Here is a 24,667-nt window from a genome sequence, read left to right on the forward strand (position 1 = left end):
CATTGAACAATATTTATAAGAACTGGCCCCTCGTTAAATATTCTTTTCAAACCTGGATTTTAATGGCTGTGTAAATGTTAAATAAATATGAAATTGTTTATATAACCAGTATCCAAATTTAAACATTTAGGTTGTTTCCAATTTTCCCAATTATAAGCAATATGGTTATGAGTCAAGTGTCATTATGAACACCTTTAACAATTTATTTTTTCAGTTAGATTCTTAGAAATGGAATTATTGGAGCATGAATATTTTTAAGATCTTTTTACATTTGTCATAAGCAATGTCTGGATATGCATTTATGAGCTGTAATTCAGTGCTTAGGTTTGCCAGATTGGAATGCCACAGCAGTCGTTTCTTTTTTTTAAAGATTGGCACCTGAGCTAACATCTGTTGCCAATCTTCTTCTTTTTTTTTTTCCGCCTTCTCCCAAAAGGCCCCCAGTACATAGTTGTGTATTCTAGTTGTAAGTCCTTCTGGTTGTGCTATGTAGGACGTGGCCTCAGCATGGCCTTAATGAGTGGTGCCATGTCCATGCCCAGGATCCGAACCAGAGAAACCCTGGGTCGCCAAAGTGGAATGTACGAACTTAACCACTTGGCCACGGGGCCGGCCCCCAGGGCAGTCATTTTTAATGAGCTTACTTTATATGATTCCATCCCAGGCTCTAGGGATGCCTGGTACCATCTGGGTAGAGAATCTGAACTTCAATCTGGCCAACCTTGGGTGACACCACAGTCACTCTCCGCCTGCCTTCCTCCATGCCCCTCACTCCCCAGCCTGCTCTTACAGCTCACATGCAAGATAGGGTCTGTAGTGTTGGTGAGTGTTGATGGTGAACTTCAGTGCAGAGCCTTTCTCTTCAAAACCCTCACTCCCCATCAAGATGTTGAGTACTCTCCACTTTTCTCATGCTTATGGCGCTCGATATGCCCCCAAATTCTTACCCCTACGTTTGTATACCACCTTCCAAACTCCATCTCCACTCCTATGAACTTTCAGCACACTTTTTCCCCCCCTGCTCTATCACATTTGCTTCTATTAGTTATGTCTGGAAAAACTCCAATGTATTCTTACTCACTCCCTCTCTTCTCTGGACTCTATTTTTACTTGTTATTTCAACAGCCCCCAGCCGAATTACAGCATGCTGTCACAGTGATCAGTCATCAACCAGACTGAGCTTCTTACTATACTATGAGCAAGAGGACCAGGACAAATGTGAATGCCATTTGTGTACATTTGAAATGAACAGAAAAGATGAATCATAATAGTTAGCATTTGTGAGCATGTTGTATATGTCAGGCAGTATTCTGTGTTTTATATCTATTTCCTTAATTAGTCCTCACAACAACTTCAGTAAAAGGAGGTGACCAGAAAATAGATTTAGAAGTGTTGTTAGCCTTCAGAGTGGAACCTGGGAAAGGCTTCTGATATTCTTTGGAGAAACCAGCTAACTATTTGGTAGTCTGCATATGATGTCAACAATTATAAGTTGTAACTCAAAGAGATGACTGGTGGCCCCAATACATCTGGCTCAGAGAGTGGTTTAGACACAGGATGACTTCCCAGGGAATAAGCTGTTTGAGGACAAAGGATATGCAAGGGCTTGCCAGGTAAAGAAGGGGAGGGGGAGGAAGGGTTTAACAAGTGTGTCCCACCTCCCTGAATGGACATTTGGGTACTTCTCTGTAGTAGAGTTAGTTATGGAGCAGTGTCAGAAATGGAGCTGGTGAGCTAAGTAGGAACCAGGTTAAACCAGGTCAAATTTGGTATTTTACCAAAATTGTAATTGCAATTGCAATTGCAATGTGAGGACATTACAGGATTTTGGACAGGTAGGTGGAGATGAATTAATTCCTTCTGGAAGAACAAAACAAAACATTTTGGCTTCAGTGCTGATAATGGTTGGGAAGAGGAAGAGTCAAGGCAGATGACCAATTAAGAGGTTACTCACTCATTCATCTTTTTGAGTACTTGTATGTGCCGGGCCCTGTTCTAGGTGCTAGAAATGCATCCGTGAACGTAACAGACCAAGTCCCTGCTTTTAGTAAGATTACATTCAAGACATTTTAGTGTCTAGGAGTGCATAGGAGGTAACAGCTGTGAAAATCAATAATGCAAGATGGGGTCTAGAGAGTGAGAGGAGAGGTCCTGTTTTAGATATGGTGGTCAGGAAAGCCCTCTCTTCAGAGGTGAATCTGAGCAGAGACTTGAATGAAGTGAGGAAGTGGGTAGTTTTGATCCCTTGGAATAGAGAGATCCAGATGGAGATCAAATGAGAGACCTTGGGTAGCTCCTTTGGGAATGATGAGCAAGCAGCATGGGACAAGGAGAAAGTAGTAAGAGTTGAGATCGTAGAAGCAGCCAAGAACCAGCCTTGTACAGCCATTTAGGCCATAGTAAGTCTGAGTATTACTCTGAGTGTGATGACAAACCATCTCAAGGGCAGTGAGTAGGGAAGTGACATGTTCCAACCTAAACATTTTACCAAGCTCCTTCTGTCTACTGGCTGAAGAGTGGATTGTTTATAGAAAACAATAGAAGCAGGAACATCAGTTGGAAGGGCTTTGCCATCACCCAGGTGAGGCATGGTGTGGTTTAAACTAGGGTGGTCATAGTGGAGGAGCTGGGAAAGGATCAGACTCAGAAGACATTTTTTGGGTAGAGCTAACAGGATTTGTTGATGTATGTGACATATGAGAGAAAGAGGCTTATTAAGAATTACTGCAAGATTTTTGGCCTGAGCAGTTGGAAAAATAGGTTTGCTGCTTATTGAGATGGGAAGCAGGGTTGAGGTGAGGCAAATCAAGAATTCCATTGTAGACATGTTAAACTTAAGCTGTCTAGTAGACTGATAACTGAAGACAGAGTAGGCCGTAGGATGTGAGTTGCTTCAGTAGGCTAGACAAAGTTCACAGAAAGGCCTCCATGAGGGTATTGCCAGCAGACCAGAGAGAAGTGAAGAGATTTAAGAGACACTCAAAGTAGATAATGGCTTAGGGAAAAGAGAAGGAGAAATGGAGTAAGATGCCTGGTTTCTGGCTTGGTCAACTGGAATGATGCTACTTTCCACTTAGAAAATCCAGAGGAATGAATGACTCCTGTTAACTAGGTTCCTTTTAGTTGGCTCTTATAGATCTTAGTGTCTCTATACCATGTTCTTCTTTGGGCCAAACTTATCTGTGGTTCCAAAAGAGCAGGGATCATCAAACTGGTTTCATAAAGGGTCAGAGCAAATAGTTTCTGCTTTTGCAGGCCATACAGGCTCCGTCATAATTACTGAACTCTGCCTTTGTAGTGGAAAGCAGCCATAGAAAGTACATAAGCAATTGAGCGTGGTTGTGTTCCAGTGAACTTTTATTTATAAAAACAGGCAGTGGGCTGGGTTTGGCCACTGGCCGTTGTTTGGCTACCTCTGCAGTAGAGCAACACTAAATAGTTTCTTCTTTCATCCGAGCATAAGATTTTTGCACTGTCAGAGCAGAGGTGAGAAGAGAAATCATAATACTTAGCAACAGCAAGCCTGGACCCTGGCAAAATATGCAGAGCTGGATCTATTAGCAATTGGACCCAGTGACAAAGGCCAATTATAGTAAATGGATGGGGCAGGTTGTTATCAGAGTGTGGGAAATTCCTCTTTTGCTTGAGCCCTTATCCTTGGAGTAAATGATTGACTGCAGTCTACATTTTTCCTCTAGGCTAGGTTTCTCATAACCAGAAGAATAATTTCAAGGAAATGATCAGCCAGATACTGAAAACATGCCATGTGTTTTATTCCAAAGGAAGACATTTCTGTAGCTGATGGGCATTTCTGTATCCTGAACAATTGTGGGCAGAGATGTTTGCAAAACAAACTAAAGACCCTATGCTAAATCTGCATATAGAGAAAAAATACATTGCAAAGAAAAACAATTTATCTCTGGAACTGTTGCCTCCAATTTTGGAGGAATGAGTTTTCTTAAACAGAGACTTACCTCTAAGGTATAATTTACTGTCACTATCATTTTATTATTTTATTTCCAAGAAAAATGGAAGCCCTGGTAGTTAACACGGTGCAGCAGGGAAAATCTTCCTAAATGTAGATCTCACCTGGTCCCATTGGTTCTGGCTTGGCTTTATATTCAGGCATGGTCTCAGAGAACAGTGTCTTTGATCCTGCCATCCTTTGTATTCCTTGCAGCTTTGAACTCCATTATACTCTCTACAGACAGATCCTCTTTGGGCTTTGAAGTTTTTCTTATGCCCAATATGTGTGATCTTTGAGGCCCTCGACAAGTCTATTAAGAGCTTACCACAAGAATTTTTCTCCATATGTTTGCATTTGAAAAATACTTAGCTTTCATCATCTGTGCACCAACCACCACCCCTACCCTCCCACTCTCCTCTATAGGGTCTTCAAAAACAATCAAAAAGAACTCTTTTAGAGTTGCATAGAAACTCCATTATGCATAATTTCCATCCTGTAAGGATTTCTTTTTTTCCCTACCATTTTCTATAGCCAGCGTATTTTTACAAGGCAAATTAAGCTGTCATCATCAATGTTTTGGATATTAAGTTTTTAGACAAAAAGTAAAACTTCTGCATGTCTTTTTTTTTTTTAAAGGAAATTTGTTCAATTTCAAACGAGCACCTTTAAAATTTCGTGGGAAAAGCATTGGACTTGCAATCAGAACGTGTCGGTTTACATCCCAGGTCCACTACTTGATAGTGGTAGAATCTTAAGTCTCCTGAGTGTGCTGAGCACCAGTCTCTTCTGAAGAAAGGGCATCGTGATATTAGATTCCATGGTAATTGTGAGGAGGAAATGAGCCAACATCAAAACCTCCTTAGTGGATTGTTTGGCGTATGGTAGGTGCTCAATAAATCAATGTTAAATTCTTCCCACTTCCAAGGAGGAAGTTCCAAACCTAGGAGAAAAGAAAGTAATTTGCAATGGAGAAATGAGGGTTAGGGTAAACAACGACATCCTTTGGGATGCTTTAGGTCAACTGGTCTTCAAACTGTGGTTCCCAGACCACATCAGCATCAACTAGGAGCTTGTTAGAAATGCACGTTTGGGGTCCCACTCCAGATGTAGTGAATTAGATACTGTGCAAGTGGGTCCAGAAGTCTGTGTTTTAACCAGGCCTTCCAGGGGATCATGATGCTCCCTGTTGATTCTGGAGCACCACTGCTCTGATGCCCTTATTATGGTACAGTTTTATATGAATTATCTTATTTAATCCTTCTGTTAAAACAAAAGGCATTTGTGAGAAAAAAAAAGCGTACCATAAAAAAAAAAACATTAGGGAGACCTGAAAACTTACCATTAAGAAGCCAAATAAGTAAGTATTTGTAAGTAAGACAAATAATAAGAAACACCCTCTCCTCCAGGAAAGACTTCTAACTAATTTGAAAATATAAGATTCCAGGTAAGTGTAACATCGAGACACATCTAGAATGTGGAAATAAATGAAGACCACCAGAATGAGAACAGAGGCTGTTTGTTTAGAGCTTGCTATAGCAAAGAGGTGAGCCATCATCACTTGCATTTAGCAGTCTCAAAGTCAAGTGGAGGGGTAGAAAAGCTCGAGGTGAAAAAAACAGGGCTTCAGCTGTGCTCTTTCTGGAGGTTGTTGACATGGAGATGCAGAAGGTGCACTAACAAAAAGTAGGGCATCTTATGTAACTGGTTGGGCAGCGTATTTGGCTTTCTCTCCTTGGTCTTGAGTTGGAAGCAGGTCGGAGGGAAAGCTGGCAGTCATTGAACACGTCCTCACCTTTCTGGGCTGGTTGCTGCACAGATTGTCAGAGTTTTATTGTTATATAGGGTCTGGCCATTGTATATTAGTCTCTCAAGAAACTTAGAAAAAAAAGTGGGTATATTTAAAGGAAATGGCGTATGCTTTAAAAAAGTTACAGTTACATTATTTCTCAAGTTATTGGTTATGGGGAAAACAATGAACAGACTCATGGATACTACTATTTCTACCTTAATTAAAAAGGCATTTTAAAAATTAAATTACATAATAAATATGACCAAGGCAAATATTATCTGAGTTTAGCTCTCCTATACGTACTCCAGCTCTCATGGACTTTGTTCATGGCGAGTAATAAAGGTAATGAAGACAGTGCATACACGACATAATTAGTGATAAAAAATTATGTATACTGTCACAGCAAAAATTGCACTGGACAAAGTTAAACAGGTAAGGATGACTTTCTTCAGGGTCATTGCAATAGAGGAGAAAGACCAGAATGCAGTCTGAATTCAATTTTGCTGAAACAAAGGGCAGGAGAGGTTGTTGGAAATGGAGTGGGGGCGTGGATCATAGGCCATCCGTGTTTGCTAATGGGCCTTATCCAAAGGAAGCAGAAGATAGTTGTGCAACTGGGAGAGATGTGTCCACCGAAGAAAGGCTCCTACCCTCCCACAGAGGCTGGGCGATTGGGGCTTTTTCTTCCCTGATGATTACATTTCAGAGGGATGGCTACCAGGGCCTAGAAGAAGACAGTCCTAGCTTATAAAACTGCCAAGAGGCTTTTAATAAGATTTATATTCCAAAGGACTGGAGAAAGAATTTACAAGTTTTCTAAAGAAAATGCTCTAAGAAAGGTGAGGCCAGAGCCTAGAATCAGGAAGAAGTCTGTCTAAAGTTAAATCAAGCAGAGGAGAAAGTTAAGGACGGCTTTGTCAATACCCAATCTTTCATTATTATAGAAAACACCAGGGACCTTACACTTTAAAGCTAATAAAATTCACACTAGCAAAATACCATCCCATTTTAGGCAGGCTGTCTCTTTTAAGCTAGAGTGCCTTTGCATTCTTTGTGCCGGACTGTTGATCGGTAAGAAAATGAACACTTTTTTCTCGAATTTACATGCAGTTATTTTGCAAAGGACTATGCAGCGGTGGGCAGGATGAGTGAAGGAAACACTTGTATGGGGAATATTCCAACTGCCTGGGATCCTTTGTGGATGTGCTGTATGTATCTTCACGAAGAATGTTTCCCGTGTGGTTGGCACTCTCAGTGGGCGGGAGAGGAGAGCCGTTCTGTGGAGATCACTGGTCTGATGATGGAGTCCTCTGTCAAATGTAACTTCCCTGCAAAGTTCAATACATACAAGGAAAAGAACTGCTCTAGTTGCTACCTCCTTGCCTCCCTTCATTCCCAGAGGTGGCCCTGTGGGATTTCTAGGGAGCTACCAAGGAACACTTTTTTTTTTTCACTCGACATTTTCTTTGCTCTGTGCTTCCACAGCAACATGCTCACCTGGTGTTCCTCAGACATCCCTGGACATTCTCTCTCTTCTGCTGGTTCCTCTGTCTCTCCTGCAGGTCTCAATATTGGAATTCGTCAAGACCCTGGCCCTCTTCTTGGGTGATGGCCTCCCTCCCCCAGGCTCTGATCTAAATGCTGGAAACCCCAAGTGCGTATCTCTGGCCCAGTCATCCTTTCTGAGCTCCTGACGAGTATCTAGTTGCCTCCTTGACATCTCTACTTGAATGTTTTATGCATATCTCACACTTAACATGTTTTCAGTCTCATTAAATTGTACCGACGTTTACTCAGATAAGCAAATCAGAATTATAATTTTCATTTCTCCTTCCTCCTATCCACCCATGGAATCTGTTGTGCTTATCTCTCCCTTTACTTCCCCAATATACTTTTATTCCACCCACTTCTCTCTATCTCCACAGCCACCACCCTACTGCAAGCCACTGGCTTCTCTTACCTGGACTCTGGCAAGGGCCGCTGATAGGTTTACTTACTTTCTCTCTCATTTACATCCGCAGTGTCACTTTTCTGCTTACATCACTTCATTGCATTCTCATTTATTGTCTAATGAAACATAACTTCTCACCAGCGCAGACAAAGCCCTCAGGATCTGGCTCCTGACTACTTTTTGGAGCTCATCTCAGATTCTTCATCCTTTGCTCATTCCCCTCTGATTGTGAGCACAAGAGTCTTTCCTGTCTCAGGGCCTTTGCACTTGCCCTTCTCCTGGTTCCTCTAACTCATGGATCCTCCACGTATATCAGAATTCAGCTAAATGTGACCTCCAGTGTTCCCTGATTCCCTAACATTTCCCTCTAACCCAGTTGTTCTCTATGACACCATAGTGCAGATGCCCTTTATAGTCTTACTACCCTAAGTGTGACTCACGAACCAGCAGCATGAGCATCACTCATGCTCTTCAAGAGCCTAAGGGCTGGTGAGAAATGCAGAACCTCACACCCCACCTCAGAGCAAAAGAAGCAGATTCTGCATGTTAACAGTGCAATCCCCAGTAGATTCGTATGAGTATTAAAGTTTGAGATTGTGACTTGGAACACTGATCACAAACTGGCTATCTTTATTTCTTTAGTTGAGCACTTGCTTGCTGTCTGTTTCCATCAGTAGTGTGAACTCCATGAAGGTGGAGATTTTGTCCACCTTCTTTGCTCTTGTTTCTCAGTGCTGAGCACAGCTCTTGGTGTATGGTTGACAATCAATACATACTTGATAAGTGAGAGGTTTAATCTAACTTCCTCAATTGATCCATGAAGAAACTGAGCTCAGAGAAGGCAAGTGACTTTTTTTTGAAGTTATGTAGTTAATATTAACAAGGCCCAGTACAAAAAAAGAAAAAAGTATTCTTGACTCCTAAGAAAGTTTATTTTGCATGTGTGTGTGTGTGTGTGTGTGACCTTGAAACCAGTTGTTCTGGATGATATAACAAAGCATAATCTAAAACTTCCTTAGCTATTTTCTCTGAATGGGCTTCTGATATTAATAACAATGATTACTTATTACACTTGATCTTAGCCAAAAGGCCGAGAAGCAATGATTACTTATTTATGTTGTATTTTGTCATTTATGATCCACTTTCACATACACTAACCTATGTAGAAATTTATCCAGAATTATTGTCATAGGTCTTCTTTTAAGGACAGAGTAAATGGTAAACAGAGCCCGCAAGTTTGTGGAGTTTCTTTATTAACGGATCAAGAGATCACTGTAAAAGCAAAAGAGAAGAGAAAGTAAAATTTCTCATGAGAATAACTGTCAAAGAACCAACTTAGTGGAGTGGACAGCTCTTTGACCAGGTGAGAACTGTCTGGTAGTGGTTGACAATATTCTTGGAGGGCATCAGAGGTAACCCAAGGATCTAACTAACATGGATTTTGCGGAAGTGGTTCCTAATTTACTTTAATTATCATTGCTGGACGTAACATTTTGTTCATTGGACGGTTCTGCCTAATTAAAAAAGCTCTTTCTATGGTTAAATTTTGCTTGTCACTCACAGTTTAAAGTTTAACTATTTCTAGCTCCTAATTAGCATGCCACAAAGGAACCACAACATTGAACGTGGGGTTCTGTGACCCTGACATTCCCACTTGATATGAAATAGACATTCTCTGGAGCCGGGAAAGTTCAGCACAGACTCTCAATCTGTTTTTTTCTCCTACAAGAGGAAAGGCAGTGCAGGAGAGATGGCTCTAATGGCAGGAATGTAGTTGACAGACAATCCACATTCTAAAGATATCTTCGTTATCAATGTCCACAGACAGGAAAGGTGCCTAAACTCAGCCAGTCCTACCTGCCTCCAATACAGGAGCCCTATACACTGTCCTGATATATGGTCATCCGTGTGTCCTTTTTTTCATTCTGATAAAATATACATAACATAAAATTTACCATTAGTACATAAAATAACCATTTTAAATGTACAATTCAGTGACAATAAGTGCATTTTCAATGGTGTGTGACCATTTCCAGAATTTTTTCATCACCCAAACAGAAACTGTATGCTCACTAAATAATTTCCCATTGCCCTCCCCCCCAGCCCCTGGTAACCACTATTCTACTTTCTTTCTCTATGAATTTGCCTATTCCAGGCTCCTCAAGTAAGTGGAATCATACAGTATTTGTCTTTTTATGTCTGGTTTATTTCACTTAGCATAGCGTTTTCAAGATTTATCCCTGTTGTAGCATGTATCAGACCTTCATTCCTTTTTGTGACTGAATAAAATTCCACAGTAGGTGTACACCCCATTCTGTTTATCTGTTGGTGGACACTTGGGTTGTTTCCACCTGTTGGCTGTTGTGAATAATGCTGCTGTGACCATTGGTGTATGTGTATCTATTCCGGTCCCTGTTTTCAATTCTTTGGGGTGTATACCTAGGACTAGAATTGTTGAATCATATGGCCTTTCAGTATTCAGCCTTTTGAAAACCAGCAAACTATTTTCCGCAGCAGCTGCACCACTTTACATTTCCACCACACAGCAATGCACAGAGGTTCCAGTTTCTCCACATTCTCAGCAACACTTGTTATTTTTAGGTTTTGTTTTGTTTGGCTAATTAACATGCTAATGGGTGCGAAGTGGTATCTCATTGACATCTAGGTATTCTTAAACACTTCCTGAGCCAGGGAGCTCAAAAGAACACCAGGAAGAAATTGCACATCATCCTTAGTTGTTAGAAAGTTCTTGTTATCCATCACTAGCTCTTGCCTCCCTCTAGCAGTGATTCGCAACCTGGTTGCACATCAGAATCACTTGGGAGCTTTAAAAAATTCCAATATTCAGGCTGCAACCCAGACGGATTAACTCAGCATCTCTGAGAGTGTTGTGCTAGCATCAGCAGGTTCTAAGGCTCCTCAGGTGATTCCAATACGCAACCAAAGTTGGGGAGCGCTGCTTGAAGCCTACTCACTGGGCCCCTTAGTTACACAACCTGTGGGGTGTCAAGCGGGACAACCCCTCCCTGAGCCTTCTCTGACAGCCCTTCATCCCCCGCCCCCCCCCACACACACTCCTGTCCTCCTTTCCCTCTCAGATTTTTTACCATAGTGTGAATTGCCAGGGGACACTTTACATGTTTTCTTGTTTGTCTATTCATTGCCTGAGCTCTCTTTTGCTTATTTCTGCTTCCCTGGGGCAGAGAACAATGCCTGATGCAGAGTAGGTGCTCAGAAAATATTGTTGAATGAATGAATGCATAAATTTACTCTTATTTCAAATGACAACCCTTCAGATAGTTAAAAATAGCTTTTTTGTCTCATACTGGGTCTTCTCTTCTCTAGGTAAAATCTTCCACCTTCAACCAGACCTCAAAGACACTGAAGAATAACCCTCACCATTTTGAACACAATATGTCTTTTTTCCCACCCAATCACCAAATAAGTGAGCACTTCCTATGTACTACACATACCTATACACTACACATGCTGTAGACTAGACGGTGCATGGCACTGGAAATTGTGGCGAAAAAGGTAATCTGGGGTGGGGCACAGACAAGGATCAATAACAGAAGTCATTTCAGGTAGCAACAGATGCTGTAAAGGAAATGAGAACTGTTTGCTGGCTGTGGCACATTAAACAGGGGTTGACTTTAATCTGAGACCTGAAAGGCGAGAAGAAGCATTCCAGGAAGAAGGTATAGCCAGGACAGAGGACTTGAGGAGTGAACAAGTTCCAGAAGGGCTCTGAGTCAAAACCTTTGAGAAGGGCAAGTTAAAAACCTCTATCACCTCCTTTGGTAGACACTTTACCTCCATTAACATGACCTAAGACTAAATTAGTTTTGGGTCATCACATTACCCTATTAAGTTCTTTTTCCTCATTGAGTTAAATCTTCCCTGTCCAATATTTGTACTGTTGATAGTTAGAATTTAGGTGTGGAAGGGTGATTTAGATAAACATACCTTGAATTTCTTTTCTTCTTATCCCTAGCCATAAAGATTTTAATCAATTACTCAGTCAATAAAAATACCTGTCAGCAGAGCAGAGGGACTTTCTGATTTTCCAGCCGCTTTAGTACTGGTTCCTTATTCCAATCGTCACCTTGTCTTCTGTGCCAGGTCTAATGGAAAAAGACAAGGCTGGAGCCAGGACCTGGTGGGCTGCTGCCATTTGGGGCTGGCAGCCGTCTTGGTTTGCAGTCAAAGGAGCTTAGTAAAGTCAGACATTTCTTGATTCTTGGGACCCTGTGTTCCCAGTGGTGGGCTCACAGGACAAGCAGCCTCTCCCAGACCAGCCACTAATAAGCTCTGACAACCCCCTTCCCCTCTCTGGGCCTCAGTTTCTCCATATTGAAATGTGAGGTTTGGGTCTGAGAGTTTTAAGATCCTTTGAAACTTCATTTAAAAAGAACTGTTTATTGCTCTAATAAAAAACCAGAACTTTTTCCTGTAGTTTCTGAATAACCTGCAGATATGCTTTTATTGACAGGAGACATTCACTTCCAAGTTAATAAAACGAAATGATTTACACTAGCAGGGCAGGGTTTATAGGATCAAATCAGGTGCTGAAATTGACAGCAACACAAATTTGAACTGTTATCTCGAGCACCAACAGAAATGTGCTTCAGGGCACTGAAAGGAGTCCCTAAGTTTATTGATTGGCTGCCGTCTTTCCAATGGACTTCACAGAATCTGAGACCCATTCGTCCACGTCAGCTATATAAGAACAACCCTCAAGCCATGACCTGTCCCCTGGATGGCCCAGCTGTACCCAGCAGCTTCTTCATGGGCTGGGATGGGGTACTGAAAACAGGGTGCCTTCATATTCATGCAGAGCCTGGTTCAAGTTACCGTCATTCATTCATCTGATGCCATCTTTTCTTCATCTGATAAATGTGATTGACACAATGAAATTGAATTTATCAATGGATAAAACAGATGAGGTCCCTGCCTCAGGGAGCTTACAACATAGCTGGGTAGGCGCACAAAACAGAAATCAAGCAAATGCATTTCTGAGAACAAGCTGAGGAAAGTGCTCTGAAGGAGAGCCACGAGTTCTCTGATGGAGAATAACTGTGCAATCTCAGGGTAGTTAATTCACCTCTCTGAGTCTCCTCCTCCTCCTTATGTAGAAATTAACTAGGATAACATGTGAAGTGACAAGTGCAGACACTGGCACAATTGGTGTGCAGTAAATGTGTGTTGTAGCTCTGATGGTGAAGTTTCCTTCCTGAAGATGAATGAGCAAAAGATTGATTTTCTTTCCTGTGTCTCAGAGTTTCCTTGAATTCTTTGTGTTTGTGTGTGTGTGTCTTACAGTTCCAAGGAGGGTTTCGGGTCAGTGGAGAAAGTTGTGCTGCTCACGTTTCTCTCGGCGGTGATCCTGATGGCCATCTTGGGGAACCTGCTGGTCATGGTGGCTGTGTGCAGGGACAGGCAGCTCAGGTGGGTAGCAGGAGGGGACCTCATGGGGAAACCTGGCTGGAGTTCTGGGCTCTCCCTGGGGAGCTGGGGTCTGACCACAGATGTTTCACTATAATTTGTTATTATGAAAGGAAAAAAAAATACGTGGGGACGATGTTTGGAAAATAGAGCAGGTTAAAAAAGATTACACCTAATCCCACAACTCCAACATAACCAGCAGAAGCACTGTGTTTCCATCCCTTCTTTTTCTAATTAGACTGTTTTTTTTTAATAGTTGTGATGACTATATATACAGTTGTTGAGAGCACATCTAATCTAATGTCCCTGCTTTATCACTGGTTCAGAGAAGGGGTGGCTGCCTCATGACTGACCTAGGATTTAAACCTGGGTCTTCTGCTCTTTCCACTTCCTTGCTCTCAACCCTGGCTGCAATTAGGATCACCTGAAGACCTTTATAAAATTGCTACTGTGTGGTATAAGTATGTCCCATGCAATATTTGGGACATACTTATACTAAATAGTTGTTCATTGTTTATCTGAAATTCAGATTTAGTTGAGTGTCCTGTATTTTATCTGGCAAATCTGGAGGGTGGGCAAGTGTGTTAAATCACCGAAAATCCCTGAACTAACTGATCTGGGGTGAGACCTGGGCATCAATGTTTATAAAAATCTACCAGGTGAATCTAGCATGCAGCCTGGATTGAAAGCCACCAGGCCATAGAAAAGGATAAAAGCTGCAGTCCTGCCTCATCTCCTGCCTTCCTCTCCGAGCAAGACACACGCCAATCTAGTGATGATGCAAAGAAAGTCTAAGAGTGCAGTTCTGCAAGGTGACACAAATGTGAGGCACATGGCAGTCAGTCTATGAGTGGAGAAGGGTGGAGTTGACACCGTTTGTGAAGGGGGAACCTCAGGAGGGTTCTCTGAGAATGAGCAGACCAAGGCCTGAAGGGTGGGTGAGGTGCAGCTAGGCCAATGGTAGGACGAGAGAGCAAAGCCCTCTGGAGGGGCTCCATGCACAGGGTGGGGGTGAGGGCTCAAATCAGGCTAGGGTGGCCCGAGGGGAGAGGAAGAGAGGGCTTTTGGTGCAAGGGAGGTCTGGAGAAGTCCGAAGTGACTGGACCACAAAGGGTCTTTCCAGCCTTATTACAGAGGGGAAACTGAACATTATAAAATCTATTACATATTGACTTTTCTTTCCTTTTCCTCTCTCCCTTCTTTCCTTCTTTTCTTTTCCTCCTCTTTTCTCTCTTGCTTCTTTCTCTCTAACCTCCTTCCATCATCCCTGCCCCTGCTTTCTCCTTTATACTTTTCACTCACAGGAAAATAAAAACCAATTATTTCATTGTATCTCTTGCCTTTGCGGATCTGCTGGTTTCGGTGCTGGTGATGCCCTTTGGTGCCATTGAGTTGGTTCAAGACATCTGGATTTATGGGGAGATGTTTTGCCTCGTCCGGACATCTCTAGACGTCCTGCTCACAACGGCATCAATTTTTCACCTGTGCTGCATTTCTCTGGATAGGTAAGGACAGAGCAAAGTGCATAGTGGAGCTCCGTGTTGGAGACAACGGCCTGACGGCTATGGGCCCCTCTCTTTCTTCCCTAATCCATTAGAAGAAATGAATCTCAGAGAGGTAAATCTGATTATCCACTTATTCATTCTCTCTCCAGTCTTTACAGATGGCCCCTTTGTAGTGAGGTACCCTCAAAGGCCCGGCAGACACAGAGATTAGTAAGGCCTAGAACCTGCCTGCAAGGAGTTTATGATCTAGCTAGCGACAGGTACCAGCAATCAAGTTTACCATAGAGCTTTAGATTTTATACTGATGACGTGAACAAAAATCTAAGGGAGCTGAGTGGCAAAAATTAATATATCTGCCCAGTAGGCAGCAGGGGTGGTTCAGAATGATAGTGTCTATGTTTGAACATGACATTCTGAAAATGTGTCTGCATCAGAATTTTATATGTGTATTTAGATATGTGCCTGTGACTGTGGAGCCTCTTTTCTGGAAAGTTAAAGATGATTATAAAATCCCCAATAATTGTTTGTTTTTTGGACCCAAGGATAGCATTTCATTCCCCTTGCATAATTTTGTTCTTTTTCTTCGCGTTTGACTTCAGGAGGCCTAATGATTTCCATCTTTGCCTCCTTTGTTGGAGATGTATGTTTATCAATTGTGTCAGCACTTTTATTTTCCAATTCCTGCTCCTTTGTATTCTATACTAAAGGCAGAATGCAGTTGAAAAGTCAGCGGAATTACACGAACATATGCTGCCATCACTGTAGTCATATCTTAGGGGTAGTTCCCAAAAGAAAGTGTAGGGTGGAAATTACATGACATCAGAATTACCAAGGACAATCTCTCACTCTCTTGTGTAGTTCAACAGATTTTTCACCAGTCTTGGGATAGGTCACTGTTTCTTTAATCGAGGAATAGTAAAGTAGTTGACTGAAATTAGAGATTGTGATATATCTAAAATATGTGTCTTTAAACTCTAAGATCAGAGTCTCCCCAGAGAATTACTCACACTAGGAAAGGTCCTTAGGAACTGAAACCAGCTGACGGAACAGCAGATTCATCTCCTGTCCCGTGAGACGGACGGGTGCTCATTGGTTGGAATGGCAGGCGTCATGGCGTGCTCTGTTTAAATTGCATGAGTTCTCGCTCTCTCTTGCTCTGCCAAGAACATGTAGTTGAATATGCTTAAGTCCGACACGTGTATAATGAGACTGCGCTCTATAGCTAGAGATAATGCCAGTGATAAAACTGAACTCTTGGTTGGCAGCCAGACCCATAGTGTGTTAGAGTTTGAAATTGGTGTTTATTAGCTTGTTTACAACAATGTGACTTCAGCACATGAAGGACTTTCTAAGATACTCAGTATATAGTGTAGGAAAGTTCACACTGGAAAAAATCAAATGTAAGGGAGTAGAAAATATATGGAAATCTTGCAGGGTAGCCAGCATGTGATCATTGCCAAAATGAAGGGCAAGCCTGGAAGTGTTACAGGAACTTGGAGGAAGCAAAGCTGAGGAGATCAGGGCAACTTCAGGGAACCTTAAAGTCTGGGCAAAAAGCAAGGGAAAGAAAATAAGCCGGGTGGGGAGTGAAGGGTGGGGGAAAGTGTACAATCGTCTTCCTGATGTGGAGAGCTTACTCTGGGCAGCCCTGAGAGAAGGTTTCCAAGGAAGATTTGGCTTATTCCAGATTAACTACTAAGTTCTTTTGAAATTATGAAATCCTCCCTGAGTAGGCCTGAGTTGTCATGAAGCAGTATGTGTGTTGGTCATTAAGAGCCATCTGCTTTAGAACTGAAGAGGTTTGGGTTCAAATTCCAGTTCTGCCAATTTTTAGCTCTAAGAATGGCGATAAATTCCAAAGCCTTTCTGAGTCTCGGTTTGCTCGTCTCTAAATATGGGGGCAATAGCACCTATTTTATAGGATTGCACTTGAGATTAAGTTAGATAATCCACTGAAGGCATAGCATTGGCCCAGCTTGGCACAGGACTCAGTGTTAGTGGATGTTAATTTCAGTTTTTTGTAACTATCAGTGCAACTCATTGTCTTTCTTACCAAACTTGGACCTTCTTCTCAGCGAATAGCTGCTCCAGCAGCTGCAGCATCCAGAAACCAGGTAGTTATTTTTAATGTGGTCTTTCCTTATCCCCTACATTTGAATAATGGCAAATCCCATTGATTTTCTTTCCTAAACAGATGCTGGTCTATTTCTCTCCATCTCTATCATCCTAGTCCAACTAACATCTTCTCTTGGATAAGTCGCTGCAATAGCTTCCTAACTGTTCTCTTCACATCTATTTTATCGGCCTCCAATCTACTTTCCACTTACAAGATCTCACAGCCGTCTTTTAACAATGCCACTCTGATCTTATTGCTCTTTTGCTTAAAATCCTTCAATGGCTATTCATTGCATTGTGGATCAAGACCAAACTTCTTGGCCTGTAGTTTTGTGGCATCTGTTTCCTGTCTGTGTCCCCAGCCTCCCCTCCTGCACTTCAACAGCCTCATTCTCTAGGCTACAGCTGCCTTGATCTTCCCTCTCTTTTTCCAGTGCTCTGTGCTCAGTCTCCTCAGGGCCTTGGCTCTCCTTCTGTCTGGAAATCTCTTTTGCCCCCTCCTCACTTGCCTATCTTCCAGATTTTGGTTCAGTCCTCTCTTCCTTGCAGAAGCCCTCTCTGACCTGATCAAATCCATTCTTCTCCTTTGAGGACTTAGTGCAATTGTGATTAAAACCACAATTAATTTAAAAAAAATTTTTCTTAAATGTCTCTCTCTCCCCCGATGGGAGAAAATACCAGGATATGAATAAGGACAAGGTCCTCACCCTCATGGAACTGACCTTTTAATTGGGAGGTTGACAATTAACCAATAATTACATAAATACTGATTTAGGTATTTGATAAACACTATTGAACAAGTGGAGTGTTCAATACATTTGCTTTTTGAGCACTGCTGCCAATAATTCCATTTCCTTCTCTGATAGTGGACATCAAAAACTCCAATACCATAAGTAAAATGGAGTCGAATGGTTTTGTTTTCCTCTGGGAACCTGGGAAACTTGCCAATTATCTCCAGCATTCCCTGTCCCAAGAGTGATATTCTCATCAGGCTGGAAACTCCACTCTGGACATTACAGGGCCACATTTTAGCCTAGAAGAGTATTATTTTATTTATCATCCAGCTTCTGCTTTGCTGTGTCCCTCCCAGCACGACAGGTGGGCTAGGCCAGCCTGGGCCAAAGTACAGAGTGAGTGTCTCAATGAGGTGCAGTGTCATCGCTTGCCCAGTGACTCCTGACAAGATGTCTTGTCCTCCTCTCTAGAGCTGTCGTGAGTCTTTGGGGGTGATTGATGGAGGGTAGTGCCTCTTGAGCAAGAATGCTCACTGTGATTCCTAATTCCACCCAGATGGCAGACCCCTGGATCAAAGCAAACTGCAGGACTCCATTAATATATCTACCGTTCTCCATCTCCATCCACTGTGCTTCCTGGTGCTTTGAGAATTGGATCCTATTATTGAGAGTTTATTGCCTCGTTAAAAATAATTTCCAAAGGATAATTAAAATACATGCATCATATAGTGTGGGTCATGGGAGGTCAAAAACTGCATTAAAGCTTTATGGTACACTTGATTATTTTAAATCTAAGGTTTCCGTAGTGAATGAAAACCAACCAAATATCTATAATAGAGTAGTGGTTTTAAAAGTGGAGTATAATGCAGCCATTTAAAACCATGAGAAATAGCTATGTGTGTTGTGCTAGAAAGATATCTCTGTTGTCTCAAGTGAAGAAAAAGCAAGTTTCAGACTTTAATGTTTAGAATAATTCCACATTTGTAAAATAAATATATAGATGTTTGTATTTGGGTGTATGTAAGTGAGTGTGAGAGAAAGAATATCAATGAGATTGCACCAAACCATTAACAATGGTTGTATGGGGTGGGGTGGGGAGTGGGGGGGGGGGGCGGGTGGTGGGGGCCGGCTAGGGCATGGTCCTAGCTAGACTGGATGGTCAGTTGGATTTTGGTTTGGATTCTTCATTTGTACTAATTTCTGAAAGATTGGCCCTGAGCTAATATCTGCTGCCAATCTTCCTCTTTTTTTTTCTCTCCAAATCCCCAGTACATAGTTGCATATCCTAGTTGTAAGTCCTTCTAGTTCTTCTATGTGGGATGCTGCCACAGCATGGCTTGATGAGTGGTGTGTAGGTCCATGCCCAAGATCCAAACTGGTGAACCCTGGGCCACCAAAGCGGAGCACATGAACTTAACCACTCGGCCACCGGTCTGGCCCCTGAAATATATATTTTAAACTTCAGTTTTCTCTTTTATAGAAGTGAATGCTTCTCAAATGCAGGAGTATCCACAATAATCTTTTAGCTGAACGCGCCCCTGGGACAACACATTCCTCAATTCACTGAGAGCATCTGACTTTAGTGTTAGGACTTCCCTCTGAGGTTGCAGCAAGGTGGGGAGTGTGGAAATCGTTCTGACCAGTGTGTTCTCTCTGATTTTTCACAAAATGCCCTGGATCCTCCCTCTAAGGGAGCCCTCACCATCTCCTGTCAGTGGAGTTTTCACCCTGGGGACCCTCACATTCATCTTCATTGACCCCACCCCAGTTCACAACTTTGTGTTTGATCTATTTCAATAAGATCTTTTCTAATCATCATAGTTTTCAAAAATCAGAACCGATGATACCTGAGCATTGTAAAACAATGCTATCATTTCACAAGTAAAATATAAAAATGTCCCCAGTTCTCCCTTTCTATCTCCACAGCTGTGTACTCTGGAGTTAACAACTCTAGATAGTAGCCCCCTATGAATTCCAGTCATTTCATATGCAATAAGCAGACTTGTTCTGTGAATACATTTGGGTTTATGTTTTAAATAAGCCTTTGAAGAAGGCTTTCCCTGGATATATCCTAATGAATTGTCTGAATGTAGTGTTCTTACCAACTTGATTATCGGAGATATATTAGTAAGTTCTTTTGCAGCAGCATGTGACAGAAAATAAATTGAATGGTTCCATTAGCTGAAAAGTCTGGCTTCAGACATGGCTCTCTACAGGGTTTGAACAATGCCACCTAGTCCAGCTCTCTCCTTCTGTCTCTGTCTCCTTCTCCTCTTTGTTTCTGTCTTTCCTTCCCTTTCTCTCTGTCTGTCTCCCTCTCTGTTTCTGTATCTATTTCTCTATGTCTGTTCCCATCTTTATATCTGTCCCTCTTTGTCCCTATACTGTTTTCTTGTTGGATTCATTCTCAGGCTGGGTTCCTAAAAATAGCCACAGACAACATGAGTCTTAAAACATCCTGGACTCATGAGTGCACAGGAAGAGAAACCTAAATGCTCTTTCTCATGGAAGAAGTCTGCTTGGCTTTTCTCGAGTCAAAGACTCTTCTCTTGACCAATCATTGTGGTGTGGGGATGATGCATCTGGTTGCTGGGCAGAGGTGAGGTACTATGACTATTGGCTTTAAAGAAGGATATGACACTGGAGAATGGCAGTTCCCACTGGAAAGAGGGGTGTTGGGCAGACAAGAATGGCAGACATCAATTTCTCTTAGGCTCGCCAAGGGGCCTAAAGATATCTTTATGGAGCCTCCACAACAAGAGAGAGGTATTTCATCCCCACATTTTCTTTCTATTAGGCCAAACATTGCTAGATCCTTCCACTAGCTTCATATGCCATACTTTTCAGACTTTAAACCATTCTGATCCCCTTTGATCATGCTGTACTTTGTCCTATATTTGTCATCAAATGCAATTCCCTTAAAAAAAGCTATTTCACCTTAATGAAGATATCCTTCTCTATAGCATTTGCAAGATTTTCTCTTTGATATGTCTAACTGAATTGTCACCCTTCCTCTTGTCAGCTTGATGAAACTTTATGTGTTTTATCTGCAAAAATCCTCCAACAGTTTCTCAGTCATAGATTTTCTTTTAAAGCAGGTTTACTTATAAAACATTCAATTCTGCCTCAAAGGATGCATATTTTATCCTCTGCTGGAGATAATATGTCTACATTTCTTAATGAACTCCCTGGAGCACAACTCAATTTTGTAATGTATAAATGAAAAGTATCTGTCATTGTGAACTTGTGCCATACAGTTGCATTGGCTTCTCCAAAAGGATTGAAATACATTTCTTCAAGGAAAGCATATTATAAGTTTGCCCTTCTCACATACTCTTTGAGGACAGGTTCATGCTTTGTACATAGTAGGAATATTTGTTGAATTGAATTGCCTGCTAGAGGATATTAACTCATTTTTATATTCATTTTGTCAAATATTTATTGAACACTTACTAATTGCCAGGAGCTAAGCAGAGCACTGGAAGTACAGTGGTGAACAATCACAAAAAGCTCTGAGTCACAGAGATTTTAGTCTAGTGGAGAATACAGATAGTAAATAGGGAATTATAGTAAAATTGGTGGCTGCTGGAATAGAATAAGGAGAAGTCAAAGGAGCTGTTGGAGCAGGTGGCCTCCAGGGCAGGGAAGCTCTTCGGAGAAGTGGTACTGAAGCCGGGATTGGGGATGACGTGGATGTCAGTAGGTGAAGGCAAAGAGGGTGAGGTATGGAGGGTGGCGGTTCCAGAAAACAGCAAGTGCAAAGCTCCAGAGGTCTTTCAGTGACACACTATCAACTATAAGCTAAATTCTTAGCTTGTCTTTCAGTGCTTTTCCCAACGTGTCCTCAGTCTGTCTTTCCTATCTCACCTCGCACCCATGAGTGATCTGTTATCATTTCCTGCATCTGATGTGTTCCTTCCTAACTCCGTGTTGCTATCTGTGTCTTGATTTCCTTTTCCTGGTGAACATCCACCCTTCTTTAATACTCGGATAAGATTGGTGACCTTCTTCACTGACTGGCCAGTCTTCATTTCCAAAGATTTCTTGTTTCTTCCTCTGAGCTCCCTTAGGAACGTTAAATATAAGTATAGAGTTATAACCCATTTTACTAATTGGTCTATGTGTCTGTCTCACCCTAGACTCTCAGCTCCTTGAGAGTTAGCCTTTATCTCATCCATTCTTGTGTTCTTGCAAGTCCACAGAGGCTGCTCCATGCATGTTTAGCTAAGCATAGAATGCTCCAAGATGTGACTTGGGACTTTTCCAGCCCTGGGTATCTTCCTTCTCTCCTTTGGGGAGCCTACCCATCCTGTGGCTTCATCTTCACCTCTGATCATGTATCTTCTGCAATCTTGTCCCTCGCTGGGTTTTGGGGTCCTCTGGGCTCTGTTGAAAATAGCTGCCTGTTCAATATCTTGCCTTAAGCATAGTTCTGTTTCCTTAAACCCAATATGCTCCAAGTGGAAATTTCCATTGTAAATTAATACTCTCTTCCACTTTGTACATCAAAGTTGCATTTATTAGTCATCTTTTAGTCATTTAAATGTAATTCTTTGAGGTCATCTTTTCCTTACCTACTGTGACCAGCTGGATGCCAAATCATAGTTACATTTTCATATACATCTTTCAAATCCACCTTCTTCCTTTCTCCCCCATCCCATTTCTGGATTAATGCAGTAGCTTCTTAGTTGTTATTCCTGTATATTATCTAATGTCTCAAGTTCATCTTTAAATATGTCTTTTGTCCGTGTGTCCTCAGCTCAGAAAGCTTATAGGGCACTGCTGTTCTCCTTCCTCTTGCTAGTTAGGGCTACTTTTGTCTAGCCTCGCCCATTTACCAGCATTACCAGGGTATGGACTTCGGCAGATGTGGGTTGAAGTCCCAGTGCTACCATATCCCGACTGTATGATGTTAGGCACGTGGATTAAAGTCTCTGGGCCTCAGTTTCCTCATATTCAAAATGTGGATGATGAGAGCTGCCTTGCAGAGTTGCTATAGAAATTAGAGAAAGCATAGAATATACTTTCTAACACATAGTGGGCCTTCAAAAAATGGGTAGTGTGAGTAGTAGGAATAGTACTTGTAGCAATAGAGAAGAAAGTGGACAATTACAACACAATTAGAGAAATGCCATATCAGAGATATATACAAGGTACTGTAAAACACCAGGGCAGAGATGGGGAATCAATCCACATCTCTGACAGACAAGGGTCTCTCCCTGTGTTTTTCGGAGCCCAAGAGAACTTTCCAGAGAATGTGACCCTTCAGCTGAGTCTGGAAGGGTCAGTGGCACAGTCATGTAGTGCCTGCTGGCAACGACTGATCAATTCATACGTGTCATAAAGTGTATCTTAGTAACTTGTGTGTGTGTCCAGTAAGCCCTGCCACGATGTTTTCAGATGGCATTTTTGGCAGATTATCCTTTTTTCCTTTATTCTTTTACAACTCAGGAAGACACCTTTCTAGACATCTGATATTCCCCTGCTTGTAGGTCTTCTTATCATGAAGATACAGACGGATATTTCACAGAGAGGAACATAGTAAACATTGCACCTGCGGATGGCACATGGGATTATGATTCCCGAAAAGGCTCCATCTCATGTCCTCCAGATCTCTGACAGAAAGGAGTCTCTCCCTGTCCCTCCGCCCCTGCAGTTCTGCCTTCCTGGAACCCAGAGTTCTCCCTCCGCTCTTGGCTACATTCTCAGCACCCCCTTCCTGTCCCTGGCTCCTGTTGAATATCCCTGCTGGGATCTTCCTCACTGATCCACCAGGTGACTGGCAGCTTGCCAAGCCCCTTGGGAGCCAGAGGGGAAGACCTTTAGTTTTTTCTTGAAGCTACTGCTGCTTTTCTCTCTTCTCCACCTCCTCAAAGGGGACCCAGAGGAACTAAGTTAAAACAAAACCAGTTACTGAGAGCAGAAAGATAAGTCTCTTTTTCTAGAGCTCTGCCACAAAACATGGCTGGATCACCTCCTGGAGGGGGGACTACTCCCCAGCCAGTGAACCCCGTGGTTAGCCCAGACTGTATAGTACCTATATATTCCTGTTGGGGTTATCCATTGCCATATAACATCTACCCCAAAACTTAGTGGCTTAAACAACTGTGTATTATTATCAGAGCTCATAATTCTGTGCATCAGGAAATTGGGCATGACTGAAGTCACTTGATGGTATTCAGCTGGAGATTGGACTTTCCTGGAGGATCTAAGGCAGTTCATCACACTCAGCGTTCCTCGGTGGGGTCCTGTGGAAGGCTGGGCTCAGCTGGGCCCGTCTTCCTGTCCATGTGGTCTCAGGTCTTCTATACATGATCTCATATTGAACTTCGCACATGACAGCTCATGGCTCTGAGAAACCAAGAGCTCTCTTAAAAATTAGTCCTGGGACTGGCATACAACACTTCCAATGATCAAAGCAGTCACAAGGCAGCCCAGATCCAAGAGAAGGGGCACACTCCCCACCTCTGGATGGGAGGAGTGTTGGAGAATTTGTGGCTATCCTTAATCCATGACTACAAACTCTTACAAAAATTCAGATGTAATTAATCTCCCTTTTACACAGAAGAAAACAGAGACACAAAGACACCAGGTGATTTGTCCAAAGTCAGAAGGAAAACCCATGAAAGAACTGAGACTAGAACTTACTAATTTTCTTTTTATATATATATTGAGGGAGAGAGGAAAGATCAGAGGGGAAGGGAATAAAAGTACTAACTGCTATTTATCAAGCTTTATGTGCCAGGAATTTCATAAGTTTTAAACATATTATTTCATCAATTCTCACAGTCAATCAACGAGGTGGACATAATGATCTCCACTTTGCAGATGAGGAACCTGGAACTTGGAGAGGTTAAGTAACTGATCTAAGGCTGCAGAGCTAATAAATGGTTAAAGCAGAGAGAGTTGGTACCCCGATGTGAAGACTGCTTAAATCTCCTCTAATTCTGAGTCTAGGATTCCAAGTTGTTCTCCTTGTTCCTTCTGCCTTCCTTGTGGTTGGGAGGGCAGGAAGTGAGGAGGAAGAATTTTCCTTAATTGCAGGAGTAGCAAGGAAGAGATTATCATGGATCTTAAAATATACAACTGTCTTCTAAGAGTTGTCAAAGTAAATTGTATCCCCCGAGACATTTAAAAGCAATTTGATCACACATTTACACA

General features: G+C 42.1%; 1 protein-coding gene and 1 long non-coding RNA gene across 18 annotated transcripts in view; one reads left to right on the forward strand and one right to left on the reverse strand.

Annotated features, from left to right (window-relative positions):
* The window catches only part of HTR4 (5-hydroxytryptamine receptor 4), a 171,215-nt gene that overhangs the window by 78,740 nt on the left and 67,808 nt on the right, over window positions 1-24,667 (forward strand). For 13 of the 17 annotated variants that reach the window (XR_011525116.1, XM_070569253.1, XM_070569245.1 and 10 more), the window contains exons 3-4: window positions 13,030-13,155; window positions 14,457-14,657. Coding sequence is in view for 16 of the 17 variants with exons in the window: in XM_070569253.1 (XP_070425354.1) it covers window positions 13,030-13,155; window positions 14,457-14,657 (327 nt within the window). In the remaining variant the exon portion in view is untranslated. Of the gene's footprint in view, window positions 1-8,956; window positions 9,071-11,052; window positions 11,153-13,029; window positions 13,156-14,456; window positions 14,658-24,667 lie in introns of those variants that run through there. The other 4 variants (XM_070569258.1, XM_070569255.1, XM_070569257.1 and 1 more) reach the window with 2 other exon arrangements.
* LOC139075077 (uncharacterized) lies at window positions 3,999-8,092 on the reverse strand. Its single transcript, XR_011525117.1, has 3 exons — window positions 7,754-8,092; window positions 7,254-7,312; window positions 3,999-7,084 (listed from the first exon to the last, which is right to left on the reverse strand). It is a non-coding gene; the product is annotated as an uncharacterized lncRNA (long non-coding RNA).

The sequence above is a fragment of the Equus przewalskii genome, chromosome 13 (assembly GCF_037783145.1).
Source record: "Equus przewalskii isolate Varuska chromosome 13, EquPr2, whole genome shotgun sequence".
NCBI classification, from domain to species: Eukaryota; Metazoa; Chordata; class Mammalia; order Perissodactyla; family Equidae; genus Equus; species Equus przewalskii.